The following is an 18,009-nucleotide window of genomic DNA, read 5'->3' as shown; positions in this document are numbered from 1 at the left end:
AGGATGATCTTCAGCTTTTTTGTTTGTTTGTTTTTGAGACAGCGTTTCTCTGGTGTAGCCCTGGCTGTCCTGGAACTTGCTTTGTAGACCAGCTGGCCTTGAACTCACAGAGATCCTCCTGTCTCTGCCTCCTGAGTGCTGGGACTAAAGGCATGCATCACCACGCCTGGCGATCTTGAACTTTTGATCTCTGTGCTTCCTCTCCCTAAGTGTTGAGATTACATACATTGACCACAATGCCCAGTCTTATGTGGCACTGGGAACCGAACCCAGGGTTTTGTGCATGCTAGGCAAGCACTCTACCAACTAAGCGCCATCTGTAACCTATGTATTCTTGGGTCTAAGAAAGACCTCAGCCTGGCGGTGGTGGTGCACACCTTTAATCCCAGCACTGGGGAGGCAGAGACAGGCGGATCTCTGTGAGTCTGAGGCCAGCCTGGTCTACAGAGTGAGTTCCAAGACAGCCAAGGCGACATAGGGCAACCCTGTCTTGAAACAAAACAAAACAAAACACAAAAACAAAGAATCTCTACCTTCTAGGCATCCCCAAGACCCTCAGGCTCCCTGGATAAATATCTTTTTTTCTTTTCTTTTTTTTTCCCTGGTTCTTAAAGTACTTAGCACAGGGCATGAAGTGTAGAATGTGCTCACCCGGGCTTCGTTCCTTTGTCCCTCTCTCATTCAGCCTATCTGCCAGTGTAGGACCTGGACCCCTGCTCCTACAGCCCCTGACACCCTCCACTCACCCTGTGGACCACACCTGGCTGCAGGCCCAGCCTCCACATCATCCTTCTGGGCCTGGATCTTGCTCGCTACACCCTTCCTGCCACCAAGCCAGCCTGGCTCTGCCAGCTACCTTTGAGACCACAGTTGCAAGAGTGTCCGACTCTGCCGAGGCCAGGAAAAAATCACCTGTGGTGTTTTCTTTCCGTGTCTGTGGGCTTTTCTGAGTGAGAACTGAGGAGCTTATGTCTAGACTGTGTGGAACTTCCTGGACGATGTTGCCATGCTGAGTAAATACAGTTTGGAGGCTGCTGACCATCCACACAGTGGACCCTTTGTGTATGGTCCAGAAGGCCTGCTACCTCTCTGGCTCTGCCCTGCTCTCCACCCTCCTCACTGTTCCAAAATCGAAGTGACTAACAGTCTCTGGACCACAGTGTAGGGGAACAAGGGATGTTGAGAAGCCTGATTGTGCCCAGCAATGAGAGGTCTGTGCTTGAGGGTGAGGGATCTTTTGCTCTTAGCCAGTAAGGAGGTTCCTTGCTCACTCGAACAGTGAACCCAGAGCCTCAAAGGCATGAAAGATGCTAGCTTTTTTGGTCCTCCAGAGAGGAGAAGGATCTTAGGACAGGGCTATCTCCTAGGAAGAGTTTCCATCCCTTTCAAAGCTCTTCAGCATCACTTGGGAAGGATCAGGGTAGCATCTTGGGTGTTCTCTTTGTTCCTAATGCTTCTGTCTATCCCAGTGTTCCCTCATTGCCATCCTAGGATGATGGAGAGGTTACTGGACCAGACGAGGCAGGTCCATTAATCCTACCTGCCTCTGTGAGCACTGTTCTTAAAGCAGTGAGACCTTGTCTGATTTTTACCTCTTCTAGAGGAGAACAGTGAAACCCATGCTGCAGAGTAACTTTCTGTTAAGTGAGTTAGCGATGGCATGGGAACCACCTTGGTTCTAGAGAGCCAGCTTTCCCCAGACCTCAGGCCCCACAAACCCTACCCCTTCACCGGAGGGTGTGTCTCCATCTTCTCTCATCACAGATCCTGTTCTAGGTTCTAAGTGTAACAGTGAACAAGGCAGAATTGTTGCCCTTCCAGAATTTCTATTCCTGTGAGGGAAAGCACCAACGGGGATGCAGACAGATCAGCCACAAGGTGGTATGGGATTGTTACGGGACATGACAGAGGCAAAGGAGGTCGTCCTTTCTATGAGGGTATGGAGAGATCTCTCTGAGAAAGGAGTATCGCGGTTAAATCCCAGGCAGGGAAAAGACAGGGAGGGGAGGTGTTCTGAGCAGAATCCCAAACAGGAACAGGATGAGGAAGAGCAGAGATAAACGAGGCAGGGACTGGAGTTGGGTGGGGAGGTAAAGGATAGGCCAGAGTTAGCGTGGGACCAGCCCCCTCGGATACATTATCACAAGCAGTTGGTGTTCCATTCTGGGTGAGTGGTGACATCAAGAGGCTGCAGGCAGAAGACGGATGAGAACGGGACCGAGACCAAAGGCAGGTGCTAGCCGGGCCTGATCTAGCTAGCAGGTGGCAGTGGAGCAGACCAGACGTGCAGCCGGGGGATGGGGAGAAAGAGAGTTTGAAGGTAAAACTGCTGGCATTAGTGATGAAGCATGTGTAGGTGTGAAGGACACAGCGAAATCAAAAATGGTGTCTGGACTTTCGGGATGGACAATGGGACACCTGAAGGATTTTCTTCTGGGTTGGGGAAGGAAGAGTGGCTGGGGCCTGTGGGGGAGGGAATGGTACTCTCTTGGTCATGGAAGTTAGAGATGTCTCACAGGCATCCTAGCTGAGACACGGTAGAGAGAGTTGAATACACACCTGAGTCCAGAGACCGGAGGAGGAAACAAAGCCAGGCACACGAGGGTGCCCAGGTAGGGATGGCAGTGGAAGTCACAAGGTTGGATCAAATCAGAGGAAACACAGACCAGGGAAGGACAGAGATCAAAGGCTGAACTCTGCATGTCTTCTCTGCTGTGAGCTGGCCTTTATCCGTGGAGGTGGACCACCCCTGGTGCTCCAGGGGAGACACTGAGTGTGGATTGCAGATGGGGTGGGACAATGCCACAAGGTTCCCTGGCTGAAGTGAATAGGGGGACAAGAAACCCCACAAGTTCCACATGAATTACGTGTGGTGTCCCTCATCCCTCTTGGCGGTTCATTCATCCATTCTCCCTTGAGCATCTCCAGATGCTGTCAAATGCATTGTGGGAACAAGTGATGCCTTCAAGCTGTGAACAGACTGTTCCACAAGAAAATAGAAGGTGGAGGTGAGCAGCAACAGCAAATACTTGAGATAGAAGAATAGAAACGGCCACGTGAGAACAAACACTTCTTTCACACAGACCAAAAAAGTCCCAAACATCTCCAAGCTACCCACTTGTAGGATTTGAGGACCTGAAAATGGAAGTTCCTTGGCCTCTGCAACTCCCTTCAAGGGAAAACCCACGTCAAATGCTCAACCCACCAAAGGAGCCCCAGGCATTGGCAAGGGGTAAGTCCTCCTTTGGGTCTCTCTGGGCTTTCCACTTCATCTGGACTTGGTATTACAGCCCAGTGACCCCAGCAGGGTGACTATGGGACACAGTCTGGGTGCCTAGGGCAGGAGCCCTGGGGAGTCCTCTAGGTGGGGACCAGCAGGTATAACAGCAGGAACAGAAGCAGGGTTAGAGTTTGGGTGAACGCCCCGGTAACCTTGGTGGGTAAAAGAGGAAACAGGGATGTCCACGACAGTGTTTGAAGTTTAGCAATGTAATCTGGGAGATACGTTTTCTGAAAAACCTGTGAGCTGTGGCACAATACAAGGAAAGAAACTATTTAGGTTTAGAAAGGGACAGGGACAATAGATGAGAACAATAGATCCAGAGTCAGGCATGGGCTTCTGGCTGCATTGGATGCGTGGAGGGTAGGGGCCTCTGCTGCATGGGTCTACAAGACTTGTTTTCCATCCTGCTCTTGAGAGGGGGTGAAACCTTTGAGAAGTTGGGTCTCGTGTTAGGGCATTAAGTCACTGGGGACACACCCTAGCAGGGTATATTTCGACCCTGACCTCCCCTCTCCCTTTGCTTCCTAGCTGCCACGAGGTGAGCAAGTCTCCTCCACTGTACACTCCCCTTATGATGTAATATGCTACCACAGGCCCAAAGCAGCAAGACCAGCTGGCCCTGGAAACCTCAGAAGCCACACACCTGAACAAAGCTTTCCTACTTTAAAGTTGATTTCACTTGGGTGTTTGTGAACACAGCAATGGAAAGCTGACCAAACAGCACCTCACTGAGCCTTGCTTTCCTGTTTTGTAAGTGAGGTTATTGATATCCATCAGCCTTTGCTTCCACACAATTTGCAACGCATGTCCTGGTGTTTGGTGGCCGCACCCTTCTCCTCTCACGGATGGCAAGAAGCAGACTAACAGCCACGGAGCCCCTACTTGACTGGGGAATGAGTCTTGTGTTCCAGGCAGGGTTCACTGACCACGCTCTGGGTGGGTGCAGGCCAGGCTTCAGATTGATGGGGCCCAAATGCTAGCCCCGCATTTCCTGTTCTGAGGGCCTACATGTTAACCACAGGGGACGAGGGAAGTCCTGAGCCAGTGGAGTCCTGAGTGAGTGTGTACTGTTTGACGTGAGCTGGCCATGTCAAGGATCAAGGCCTCTGACTCACAGGGAATTGGCGGAGTCTTTCCCATTTGGGTCAGGCTCGGATTGGGCAAGGCTTTCTTCTGGCCCCATGTGAGTGTTTAGGAAGGAGTGATCAGTGTGAGCAAAAACTACAACTGCAGCTCCCTCATCCTGGAAGCTGACAGCTAGAGACTGCTCGCTCCTCTGCAAACACATCCTACTGAGACTAGCTACCCCTCCCCCAACCCCGCCCAACCCTGATAACAAGCATGCTGATGCTCTCTATGGTTTGTAGCGGTAGTTGGTACCGTCCCATCCGAGTCTGCACAGCCCACCTGTCCCCAGATTTCCTGGGCATGTGTCTATCCTTTCTGCACTCCCTCCATACCCGTGGTCAGGTCAAGCTCCAGCCACATTGGATGCAGTGGTTACCAAACTTTGTGTCCCAGGTTCCCATCTGTAAAACGGGAATTATTATGATAGTACTATGTTACAGAGCCATTGGTAAGACCTAATGAGTTATGCACGTAAAATGCTTAGAAGAGGGCTTGGCGCGGAGGAAGGGTTCAATAACTGTTCCCTGTTGCTGAATGTTGGTTATGAGGCTAGCAGCTTGCCTGAATGGGCTAAGGAAGGCTCAGAGTTAGGCCTAGTCTTCTCTCTCTCTCTCTCTCTCTCTCTCTCTCTCTCTCTCTCTCTCTCTCTTTTTTTTTTTTTTTTGGTTTTTCGAGACAGGGTTTCTCTGTGTAGCTTTGCGCCTTTCCTGGATCTTGCTCTGTAGACCAGGTTGGCCTCGAACTCACAGAGATCCGCCTGGCTCTGCCTCCCGAGTGCTGGGATTAAAGGCGTGCACCGTCACCGCCCGGCGCCTAGTCTTCTCTTACTCTTCTGTTCCCTCTGCAGTACCGAAGGCCCAGCTGACTAAAGACACCACATTCTTCCCTTAAGAGTGGGACATCCTGCGCCAACCACTATGATGGGCGACTTTATCACCACGGTGGGTGCGTAGCAGGTACTCTTACTTCATCCTTTACTCATTTACCATCCCCAGGAACATTTCACAGGAACCGTGAGCGCACGTCCTAGCTATGGGATCCCTAAGGCAATCAAAGCACTTGAGTGAAAATATCAGCTTCCTGTCCACTGGCCAATGAAAAGTAGAAGGCAGCACACTCACACAGTGGAATAATCTCCACCTACAGAGGGAAAAAGCAGGGGCTCAGGAGACGGCTCAGCAAGTAAAAGGCTTGTAGAATAACCCCGGTAACCTCCACAGAGAGCTGGCTCTCCAGGCTGCCCTCTGACCTTCGCACGCACCCCACGGTTACACGCGCAGCCCCTATTACACACACACACACACACACACAGCGATAATCTTTAAAAAGGAGAATGAAATATTGATTCATGTGGAATGAAGATAACTACAGCAAACATTACACTAACCAGAAGGCAGCCCTAAATACCTCCTATCATTTGATTGTATTTGTACGGAATGTCCAGAGCAGGCACATCTGTAAAGACGGAAGCAGATTAGTGGTTGCCCGGAGTGGGTCGAGGGACAGAAGCGGGGTGATGGCTATAGAGGCGGGCTTCTTCTTTTGGAGATGATTAAAGAAAATGCTCTGATAATGACTGATGATGGCTGCACACATCTGCAGATACAATACGAATTGTTTCATTGCGCTCCCCTCCCCCACCTTTTGAGACAGGGTCTTACTCTGTAGCACAGGCTGATATCACACTTACAGCTATCCTCCTGCCTCAGCCTCCCAAGTGCTGGGATTATAGGCATGAGCCAACACGCCAATTCTAGTTGCCTGTAATATTCACTTATTTATTGGTTTTTCGAGACAGGGTTTCTCTCTGTAATAGCTCTGGCTGTCCTGGGACTCACTCTGTAGACCAGGCTGGCCTCGGACTCACAGAGATCCACCTGTTTCTGCCTCAAAGGTGCTGGGATTAAAGGTGTGCACCACCACCCCCAGCACCCATTGATTTTTAACATTCTTATTTACTAAGTGTGTGTGTGTGTGTGTGTGTGTGTGTGTATCTGTGCACTCACACTCAGGTGCCACAGTGTGCACGTTGGAGATTAGAGTCATTTCTTTCTTCCCATTAAGTGGGTCCCGGGGCTTGAACTCCAGTTGTCCGGCCTGGAGACCTCTCCCTCCAGCCATCCTGCCAGCACTGTTTACTTTAAATCCACAGAGTTTACAGCGTGTTAATTAGCTCTCAATCACGTTATTACTTTAAAAGATAGCAAATCCTTCACACCCAGCCTAAGGGGCCTATTGACTGGAGATAGAGACGGTAATGGAGAGAAAACTGACTTTGTTTCCACAGTCCTGACCTCTTCCCTGCGTTGTACATGCTCCATGTATAGGATCTTCCTGTTCCCAGCCTGCCTTGTACTGCTGACACATCTGAGGAGTTTCTTCCAGTCACCTGCTGGGGGAAGGAGCCGATGAGATGATTATAAAATAGGAATCCAACCCTAGGGGTCTTCGAGGACAGAATCGGCTTGCTGCAAGAATCAGTGGAGGGAGGGCTGGGCGGTGGTGGCGCACGCCTTTAATCCCAGCACTCGGGAGGCAGAGCCAGGCAGATCTCTGTGAGTTCGAGGCCAGCCTGGACTACAGAGTGAGTTCCAGGAAAGGCGCAAAGCTACACAGAGAAACCCTGTCTCGAAAAACCAAAAAAAAAAAAAAAAAAAAAAAAAAAAAAAAAAAAAAAAAAGAATCAGCAAAGGGCTTTTGTACTCAGCCCCTCAGGGACCAAGGGGTGGGGCAGCAGCTGAGTGCCCAATCATGGTGAAGGATGGGGATTACAGGCTAAAAATTTACGGTATTGGAGCTCGAAGGGCTTCCGGTCTACCTGAAGGCCTGGCTGGTGATAACAAGTATCATGATGAGAAGGGCCGCTCTGTGCTGGGTGGACTCACCACCCTATTCAAGAGCAGGGGGAGGGGGGCATCAGGGACAACCTCACAGAGGAAGTGATGAGCATGTCCCAGCTGTCACAGCCAGCGCTTATGATGAGTTTCCTGGGTGACAGGCTCAGTCCCCTAGTGCCCACTCAGTACATGGAAGTGCAATGAAAGCGTCATAACAATGGTTACGGAAAAGTTCGTGTAGCAGGAATCTTAAAAGTTCTTATTAATAAAATCAAACCCGAGGCAAGTTATTGGGTCCAGCTGTAGATCAGAGAAAGAGAAGCCACAGCTATCTCACCTGCGGATCCTAATGTTTTTTTCAGATGAGCTGAGTCTCATCTCGAATGGGTCTCAGCTGAATGCTGCTCAAAAGCTGAACTTAACCACCACATGCAACAGCAAATGCTTACCAGCAAAACCTCTAGTCGTCAGCTATACACTTTCTACCACACCTGGATTAAAGCTCTGGATTAAAGCTGTCACCATGCTGGCTGTTCATGTGCCTTGACTCACAGAGATCCAGAGGATTTCTATCTCTGGAATGCTAGGATAAGGTGTGAGTGCCACCATTTCTAGCCTTTGTATCTAGTGGCTGTCTGTTCTCTGACCCCAGATAAATTTATTAGAATACACAATATTTTGGGGGACACAATACCCCCACAAGTTCGCTCCTTAGGCTGATGTGGGCTGAAATGTTAAAGGATCTGCTGATTGGTCTCGAGGCAGACGCTGCAACCATGGCCGGTTCTTCCTTTTTGTTTGGAAGATGTCTTTTTGTTGTTTAAATTGTGTGTGTGCCTGTAAGCGGCAGAGGCCAGAAGAGTGTGCTGGGTCCCCCCACAACTGGAGGTATAGGCAGTTCTGAGTCACTCAGTGTAGGTGTTGAGAGCCAAACTTGGGTCTTCCCCAAGAGTCGTATGCACTCATTTATTTGTTTGTTTTTTGAGACAGCATTTCTCTGTGCAGCCCTGGCTGTCCTGGGCCTCACTCTGTGGACCAGGCTGGCCTCGAACTCGATATCTACCTGCCTCTGCCTGGGATTAAAGGTGTGTGCCACCATGCAGGGCTGCTGCTGTATGTCCTCTTAATCCCATGATGCTGGATATTTTGATTCATCTTGGGGCTGTTGGGCAACTAGAGGGAATTTGCTCTCACTCTTGGAAGGCAGGACCACTAAGCAGATATATGTGTTGTCCTCGTCTCCTCCTGGCCTCATTCATCTCTCTGGTTTTGACCACTTCTGTTACTTTATATGTGTCTTCCTTCCACACACTACAGGGAGCTCTTGGAGGCCTGCCATCAAGTAAACTGGCTGAGGATAGCCTCCGGGCTATCCTCCTTTCTAGGACATCCTTATTTCTTGCGGGACTTCTTCTTTCCAGGTAACTCTGGCCAAGTCACATGAGCTCCTGAGGCCTCAGCCTCTGCATCTATGACATCAGAATGACCCCTGGCTTGCCTTGTACACTAAGTGGCCAACAAGACTTTGAGGATACAGAGAATGGAGGAGCACATTGGAGGAAGAGCCCAGCTGGACAGGATGAGGGCAGCCTGCCCCTCTGGGAGCAAGTACTGAAGTACAACAAACAGGCCGGCCACCATGAGAGACAGAATGATGTCCCCTGGCCCCACCCAATGTGTCCACACCCTAGTCCCTGGAAGCTGTCATTGCGTAAGGTCACATGGTAAATGGCACGTGAAGCAGCTGGTGGAAATGAAGTTGCCTATCAGCCGACCTTAAAGCAGGGGATGTGTTCTGTATGGCCTGGGGGGGCCCTGTGTAGCCACACGACCCCTGAAGGAGAGAGGACAGCAGAGGGGAAGCCAGAGTCGGGGACCGGAGCTGAGTCTCCTTCCACCTGCCGTGGCCGACTTTGACCGTGAAGGGAAGGGCCACAAGTCCACAAAGGCAGGCAGCCTTTGGACACTGCAAAAGACAAGAAAATGGCTTCTCTCCTTGTGTCTCCAGACTGACTTCAGTTATTATGACCCCTTTTGACCTTTTGACCTCCCAAACAATAAATGCCTGAGTTGGTGAGCACTGACTGCAGGCAGCCAGTTGGTTGTCCAGATCTCCACAAACACCCTTGTTTGCTGAGCCCTAGGAGAATGCAGGTGCTAAGAGAAGGCCCTGCTTTTGAACTGGATGCAGCCCTGTTAGTGTGAGCGAAGCCTAGAGTTCAAGCCCCAGCACTTCCTAAACTGGGCATGGTGGTGCACACTTGTAAAGCCAGCTCTTGGAGGAAGAGGCAGGAGAATCAGAAGTTCAAGGTCATCATCAGCCATGTTGCAAGTTTAAGGCTAGCCTGGACTATGTGAGACCTTGTCTCAGAGAGAGGGGAATGAGGAACACATACACACACAGAGAAAGAGAGGAGAGAGAGAGAGAGAGAAGAGAGAGAGAGAGAGAGAGAGAGAGAGAGAGAGAGAGAGAGAGAGAGAGAGAGAGAGAGAGAGAGACTGATGGACCAATGGAAAGAAATAGCAGCGCGTGAATGCATAGTCCGTGAGGTCATGCCATGAACACAGTGTGATGGTTTAGCCTGATAGATGGAGACCGAAGGGGAAGGGGCTGGTCACCACCCATGTAGAGGAGGCCAGGAAGGGGAGGAGAAGGCAAAGAGAGAAGCATCTAGCTGAGGGTGCTGTGAGGACACAGTGGGGGAATACCCAGCAGATGTTCCTGATTTGCCTGGAGGCATCCCCACTGGCGATGGGAGGGGGAGGGGGAGAAGGGAGGTGCAGGGCAGAGTCAAGGGGCTTCTGGGTACACAAGCGTGTTGCTGACAAAGAGAAGAGGCCCAGGGGTCCAGGCAGGGCTGAGGAAAAAGGAGGAGGCAGCACCTGAAGAGCACTCAGGAAGGGTGAGATGGAGCACACAGACCCAGCCGCACCAGCGTGGGATTGAGGGAGTCAGGCCTGGGGGCTGAATCTTGGCTTCTCCTACAAGGTGACAGCAGAGACTTCCTTCAGGTGGGAATGAAGAATCACAGACCATAGTCAGCGGAGGACAGCTAGGAACGGCAGTCTGACTCAAAGCTACGTAAGACATCATGAGGGGTTGTGTTTTGTTTTGAACTCACTTGCACACTTCTTGACTGTGAACTTTGTAGACGGCAACATCACGTCCCAGAGTCGAAAGGTCGGAAGGTCAGATGCACCTGACTTCTCGACAATTCATTCACCTTCATCAACAAGTGAACGCACCATCATCTGTCTCTTTCCAAGCTCTGTTCCGAACCTCCTAGCTCTGTGCTGTGCTCACCCTACTGATACACTTTGACCTTCTGGAGAGTCCCTCCTGCTGTAAGCCTCAGGTTTTCTGGCAGCCACCCAGAGAGACCCACAGAAACCCTTCTCTAGGAACCACAGTGGTGACAGTGTATGTGTATCTGAGGCCTGTGACATTTGTCCGGCAGGCCACAGCAGAAGGTGAAGACTGCCTTCTAAGATTAGAACAAATTTCCCAAGGACCAGGCCTGCCTGCCTGTCAGCTGTTGCCTCTCCTGTTACAGCGGCGTTCTTCTGGCTCTCTTCTGGCTGGAGCTAGCACAACCAGGAGTGGGAGTTTTATTCGGGCGGACTCAGGATGTCCCAGGCTTGGGGTGCCCACAGGAGTGTGTGTGGCTGAGCCCCGGAGTCCCTACTGTTGAGAACCTCACAAGGATGGGTCGGGGAGAGGACTCTCCCTTAAGATCACTTCCATCCGAGTTGGGACCTCATAGGTCATAGGCAGCAGAACCCATTGGTAATTCCAGTAGCTACAGTGCCCCGAGCACCTTCCCAGTGCCAGCCCATCTACAGACGCGGCTCCACAGACCTTATGCAACACAATAGCTTCTGTTGATGAGAGGGAGGAACATTGGCTTCTCACGGCTAGGGAAACTGAGGCAGAGAGCTAGTTATACTCCCTGAGCAGGGACAGCAATGCTCTCTGGAGTCACTCTGGGGAATGCCACAGAATTCTCTGCTCCCCAGATGAGTGGTTTCGCATTAGCTATAGTGAGAAGACAGGACAAGGGCTAGTCTGAAAGAGGCCGGCCAGGCAAACCCAGGGCACAGCCGAGGGCTTGTCTGTGGAAGCCAGGAGGCCTGGGCGTACACCGTTGGGTGCCAGTGGGCAGAAGGGAGGAAGCCGAACAGTTTTCCCCATTAGTCGATACGAATCTGCGGCGGTGGTTTTATAAAACACGACTGTTGGATTCCTTTGTCTACTGTCACTCAGCCCCAGTGCCCTCAAAATTCCCGACAAGAAGCTCCCCCTATAGCAAGGCTTTTCAGTGTCACCACTGATAGGCTGTTTGTAAACATAAAGTGTCTCGTGTACACTGAGTCGACTTGGCCCTGGTTTGTTCTTGGAAGTCACGCACGTGGAACTGTCCAGTAGAGAGGTAGAAGAAGCTAGCAGAAGGAGGAACACCTAATTATTTTAAATGACTGAATTCTCAAGCCTGTCTGACGACACTGGGAAAACACCATCTAGCAGTGAAGAGTGCGGGGAGCCTGTGGACCCAGACCTTGCCTGGCACACTGGCACTGAGCACCCCCAAGCACAGCCTGGGCGCTCGCACAAACTTTGGGGGAAGAATGAAGGAACAGACCATGCCTCAGCACATCGACACCACTGGACTAACACTCTGAAGGTCTGATAAATATAGATCAGGACCTTACGGCCAAAGTGGGAAGAGACCGTCGGCCCGGGATGGATCTGAGCACACCAGTTTGCACATTTTCATTAAACTTTGGTGGCTCGTCAGGGTTACTGGAATAGTAACAGAGGCCTAGGGGGAGAATGTCCCCTCATCAATCCTTAACAACTGGAACCCTGCATCTGCATGGAGCTAAGACATCCATTACAAGCTCATATTCCTTCCCTGAGCGTTGTCTTCTCTGGTTTTTAATAACTACCCTGTCCTAGGACAGGGCGTTTCTTTAGAAGACTTAATTAAAATCTGTCTTCAATTAAGTGGTTGAATGTTCTGCGAGCTCTTTCGTAACTTTCATACCCATTTCATCCAGGAGTAAACTGAGGAAAAGGAGGGTTTGGATCCCTTACCAAGGAAAAACAGTGTCTGCCCTGGGGACTGAAGATCTGGGATCTGGCACACCCATGTCTACAGTATATTCTTTGTAGGAAATCCAGACGCAAGAAGGCCTTCCTAGCAGGGAACCCACAAAGAAACTGGCCCCAACCCAAGAAGTAATGCTCATGAGAGCTCAGACACAAATAAGCCAGCCTCCTGGAGCCACATCTGAACTCCTCTCCAGGGCAACCGGGGAGTTGCTCCCTGGAGTTCAGCGAACCTGCTCCACACATAGGGACTTCAGCAGGTGACCCACAAGATGATTATGTTTTTCTCTCCCTTCCTTCCTTCCTTCCTTCCTTCCTTCCTTCCTTCCTTCCTTCCTTCCTTCCTTCCTTCCTTCCTTCCTTCCTTCCTCCTTCCTTCCTTCCTTCCTTCTTCCTCCCTCCCTCCCTTCTTCCATTTCTCCCTCCCTCCCTCCTCCCCTCCCTCCTCCCTCCCTCCTCCCTCCCTCTCTTCCTCTCTTCCTCCTTTTTAAATCAACAGTGGATTCGTGGGCACTTTGGGCCATGCTTTACGCCATCACCCTAGAGCACACACCCTGCATTTCCTAATTGTCTGGGTAGTACCCGGGATGGCCACAGATGCGGCTTTTCCAGAAGAGAACTGTTAGCCTAGTTCTCACACAGAGGACCTGGAATTGAAAATGACCTTTTGCATCCTCTCAGAAAGCAGAGTAGAAATGGGGTTCATTTTTGCCTGGGTCAGGATAGTGCTGGCAATGAGGTCAGACTGGACCACCCTGGCCTATGTGTAGTCAGCCTGACACCTGGGCAGAGACTTGAAGATCTGACCAGGAGGATGTAACAGTGGGAAGGGCAGAGTCTGTCTCCAAGCCAGGGACCTTAGAATTTCATTTTCCTCCTCTGTAAAATGAGGCTGTATCTATGGCTTTGTGCACCTAAGATCGATCATTGTGAATATTAAATGAAATAATGTGCATGGGGACTAAAAACAAATATTAACTCCCCAGCTTGTTCATATTTTAGGTTGGTTTTACTTACTATGACCCTGAAGGTTTTAGAATCTGCTTGGTAACTTGAGCACGGATTTCTGTAAGTTTATGGTCGTGGGTATTTTAAGACAACTGAGATGTAAGAAAACACTCCTGCAAAGTCTTGAATAAGCATCATTTTTCTGGAGAGCAGGTAGAGTTCTTGAAATAGAATTCTTAATGCATCCATTAACGCAATAAGGAGTGAGTTCACAGGGAAATAAGCCTTAGCCCCTGTGCTGATTAAGGAGATAGTCCAACTGGAGAAATGGGAAACAAAAGCAGACTAAAGACCATCGCGGTAAGAAGGTAACGGAACTGAGGCTGGAACCGTGACGGGCAGGATGAAAGGCTGGAAAACAGCACAAGCTGGAAGAAGGGGGGAGGAGATGGCTCATGGGTAAAAACACGCACCATCCAAGCCTAACGACCTGGATTCCATCCCAGAACCCACATGAAAAAGCTGCTCCTGTGAGTCTGAAGAGACGTCTCAGTGGCTAGGAGTGCTTGCTGCTCTTCAGGGAGCTGAGTTCAATCCCCAGGACCCACATCAGGTGATTTACAACTGCCTGTGATCCAGGGATCTAACACCCTCTTCTGGCCTCTGTTGGTACCTGCACACATGTGACATTCACACACAGACACACATACATACACAAATAAAGTGGGGTTTTTTTTTGTTTGTTTGTTTTTTGAGACAGGGTTTCTCTGTGTAACAAGCCTGGCTGTCCTGTAACTCATTCTGTAGACCAGGCTGGCTTCGAACTCACAGAGATCTGCCTGCCTCTGCCTCCTGAGTGTTGGGATTAAAGGTGTGTGCCATCACCGCCTAGCACAAATAAAGTTTTTAAAAAACTTTTTTATTTTTTTAACTGAAAACCTGGATGTGTCGGTAGATCAGACTCCGGAACCCAGGAAGGGCAAGTAGGGAGAGGATGAGGATGAGGCAGGCCCAAGGTGGCCAGGGACAGAGCCGTAGAAACTTAAGCCTGACGCTGAGCTCACTCTTACATGACGTGGGTGGATGACTTCGCCTCTGGAACTCTCAGGGCCTTGTCTATGAAGGGGAGACGGCAATTCTTACCATCATAGGCTTCTGTAACAATCAAATGAGTGTGCTGGAGAGATGGCTCAGAGACCGAGCATACTGCTCTTGCAGAGTCCTGGGGTTCAGTTCCCAGCACCCACACGGTGGCTCACAACAATCTGTAGCTCCAGTTCCAAGGAAGTCGACACCCTCTTCTGGACTCTGAGGCTACTGCGTGTACACAGTGTACAGACAAACACAGGCAAAACATGCACATAAAATAAATAAATCTTTAAAAGAAATTGAAGGAGAGAGTGTGTGCAAAGTGTTTGTCAGCCTAAGTATCCTATAAATGCAAGATTTTAAATGCAAGCCAAAATATTTGCAAAGAGAGACAGTAAAAACCAACACGGTGGGACAGACCCCACGGTGATGCAGACATCTTTCCAGAGAGAGTGCTGAATGTCCAGGGAAGGGTGGGTGGCCCTATTGAGACTACCGGAAAGGACCTCGGAACACTGGGCGTGTCTGGAGCAGGGGCATGGAGAGTTCAGGGACATTCCACGTCCAGTCCATCACAGCAAAGGGCAAAGTATAGGAGAGCTGGGAAGCGGAGACTTCCATTTAAGGCAGGCATGGGGGAGGGTTGCAGAGGAGGGAGGGATGGGAAGAAGCAGCTAAAACATGGGCTATTCCAGTCTGGGATCTGCTATGGGATCGGGTCAGAGAATGGGCTTGGAGCCTGAGGAAAGTTGCAACCATAGGATTCAGCAAGCTTTGCTAAATTTCCATACATGGTTCTGGGGGTCCGGGATTTCAAAGGCAAATTGATGTAGCAGCATACAAGACACATGAGTATGGAGATGACATGCTTCCCTTTTTAAATGGAGACAGAGATCCTAGATGCTATTGAAAGAAAAAAGAAACCTTCAGAAAACAAAAGTTCCCTATAATTACTAAAACTTTTGAAACCTGTTTCTGGTATGTGGTATATGTATACTTGTTCATGCATGTGTGTGCACATCTGTGTGCAGGTGCATATGCACAGTGTGTACGCAATGTTGGTGTCTGTGTCGATCGCTCTCCTCATTTTTTGAGGTAAGGTTTCCCATTAAACCTGGCGTTCACTGTTTTAGCTAGACGGGTTGTCCAGGGAACTCCAGGGATCTCCCATCTCTGCCTCCCCAGGGCTGGGGTTACAGGCACACACACCGCCACAGCCAGCTGTTATGTGGGGGCTGAGAATCCGAACTCAGGTCCTCAAGCTGGCATAGCAGCCTTTTATTGACCGGACCTTCCTCCCAAGTCCCTAAAAACATGTATGGCAAAAATGCTACAAATAAGAGAAAACAGTAGATCTGGAAAAGAAGTTGAATCACAGACGAAAAGGAGGCAGCATCTGTCATATAAAGCAGGTTGACAAGACAAGAAAGAATAATATATATATATATATATTTGAGACCACAAATACGCCAATCACAGAAAAGCAGATGTCCAAAGCCAGTCTACATAAAAAGACGCTCAGACTTGTAAGGAAACGAGAATTTAAGTAGCACCGAGATTGCTATGCCTTTCACACAGGCAGGCAGGAGGAGGTGGAGGAGCCAGAGCCCACCGGGGAGCCCTCATATACTGCTGGAGGAAATATGAGTTGTTTCAGTGTTCTGGCAAAGCAATCTGGCAGCATCTATTAAACTAGATTATACAAATCCTCCGGGCTCAGCCTCATGATCTGTCCACCTCACAGACTGTAAAAAGCCCCGTGTCTACGGGCCCAGAGGCCGCCCACAGCACTGTTTACAGCAGTGAAGTACTGGTGACAGAGAGAATACCCATAAAAAAGGAAATGGTTTATGGTCTATCCACATAACAGGCTATTACCAAACCATTAAAAGGAATGGAAGGACATTCTGAACTTCGACAAAAATAGTCTAACGTACATAGAGAATCACAGACGTAGTGAAGTCAATGTATGGTCCCAATTACGGGAAACCTGCTGTCCCTTATGTGTCTACACCTGCATCTGTATGTAGATTTACAAACACATACAACTGGTTAGCTATATGAACATAGATAATTCTGCAGAAAGACATTCATGAAGTTTCTAGGGGCTGCAGGGAAGAGAGCTGATTTGAGGGAACCAACTGAAATAAAAGTTGTGGTGATATATTGTGTACCCTAATAAAGCTTGCCTGAGGATCAGAGGACAGAGCCAGTCACTAGATATTAAACATAGAGATCAGGCAGTGGTGGCACACACCTTTGATCCCAGCACTTGAGATCTCATGCTTTTACTTGGGAAGCGTACAGGCCTTTAATCCCAGGAAGTAATATGGCAGGGTAGAGAAAGGTATATAAGGCATGAGGAAACAGGAACTCACTCTCTTTAGGCTGAGGATTTCGTAGAGGGAAGAACTAGTGGCTGGCCATTCTGCTTCTCTGATCTTTCAGCTTTCACCCTGATATCTGGCTCTGGGTTTTTTTTATTAAAAGACCATCTAAGGCCAGGCGGTGGTGGCGCACGCCTTTAATCCCAGCACTCGGCAGGCAGAGACAGGCGGATCTCTGTGAGTTCGAGGCCCGCCTGGGCTACAGAGTGAGTTCCAGGAAAGGTGCAAAACTACACAGAGAAATCCTGTCTCGTGAAACCAAAAAAAAAAAAAAAAAAAAAGACCATCTAAGATTCGAACAACACAAAAGAGTGTTGGGAAAGCTCAGTGTGCTGGTATAATCTCAGTCATGTAAAAAGGTATGTGATTGAGCATATGTGTGCTGGCATGTGCCACTGGATAGCAACTCAGAACTGATGCATAAAGCTGTCCATCATATATTTTAAAGGGAAAGAAAGATAATTGCCAATATATATTAAAATATAAAATATTCAATATAGAAAAAAAGTTGAATTGCTGACATGAGATTTCCGAGCTCTGCTCTCTGAAGAAGGTGTGGCTTGAACGTGGGAACAAAACCTGGAAAACACCCCGGTGAGGGAGTTGCCAGCCTCTCAAATGTCAACTCTAAGTCCCAGGTGTCTATGGAAAGGGCATACATGCCAGAGGGAAGGGGGAGAGGAGGTAAAGTTACTAATAATTGCATGAAGATATTTTGGTACTAAATGTAAATATGCATGCCCGGAAGGTGGTTTTAGGAAAACTGAAACTTAAGCCAATTCACAGTAGCTTCAGACACATTTTAAAAGGTTGTCTGTTCCTTCTCCCGGGAGCAATCTGAAGCTCAAACAGCCACTTGACCTCACCAGGCACTCAGAAGAAACAGATTTCCAGAGAGCAATAGGACACAGGTGATTTCCTTTCATCCCTACACCCTTGATTTGCTAAGAGCCTTGAATAACCAGCATAAACTCCTATTCCTGGCAATAAACAGACTACATCTCCAGCAGAGGTCATGAAGTCATTAGCTTGGGAAAGGAGAAAGAAGACAGGAGCCAATATAGATGGAATACTTCCTGTGTATACATTACAGACATCTGCTCTTAGTTCTCTCTGCATCCTAGGAGGTGCATGGTACTGCAGAATCAGTTCCTACTTGCGGGAAATCTCAGAGACAAGTGATCTCCCATGGTTGTGAGCTTGGCCCAATGGCATTGGCTTCCAAAC

The 18,009-nt window shown here is 49.3% G+C and overlaps 1 protein-coding gene across 6 annotated transcripts in view; it reads right to left on the bottom strand.

Moving 5' to 3' along the window:
• Positions 1-18,009, bottom strand: part of Rcsd1 (RCSD domain containing 1) — a 61,800-nt gene that overhangs the window by 18,514 nt on the left and 25,277 nt on the right. The window contains exons 1-2 of one of the 6 annotated variants that reach the window (XM_037211299.1): positions 7,230-7,328; positions 6,686-6,803 (exon numbers count right to left, since the gene is read on the bottom strand). The exons of 1 other annotated variant lie outside the window; for it this stretch is intronic. In XM_037211299.1, coding sequence (XP_037067194.1) covers positions 6,686-6,778 — 93 coding nt within the window. In that variant the 5' untranslated portion in view covers positions 6,779-6,803; positions 7,230-7,328. Of the gene's footprint in view, positions 1-6,685; positions 6,804-7,229; positions 7,329-18,009 lie in introns of those variants that run through there. 4 more of the 6 variants (XM_037211296.1, XM_037211298.1, XM_037211297.1 and 1 more) reach the window with 4 other exon arrangements.

This window comes from Peromyscus leucopus, chromosome 15 (genome assembly GCF_004664715.2).
Source record: "Peromyscus leucopus breed LL Stock chromosome 15, UCI_PerLeu_2.1, whole genome shotgun sequence".
NCBI classification, from domain to species: domain Eukaryota; kingdom Metazoa; phylum Chordata; class Mammalia; order Rodentia; family Cricetidae; genus Peromyscus; species Peromyscus leucopus.
Note: the sequence above shows the minus strand (reverse complement) of the source record. Positions and strands in the feature narration are given on the sequence as shown.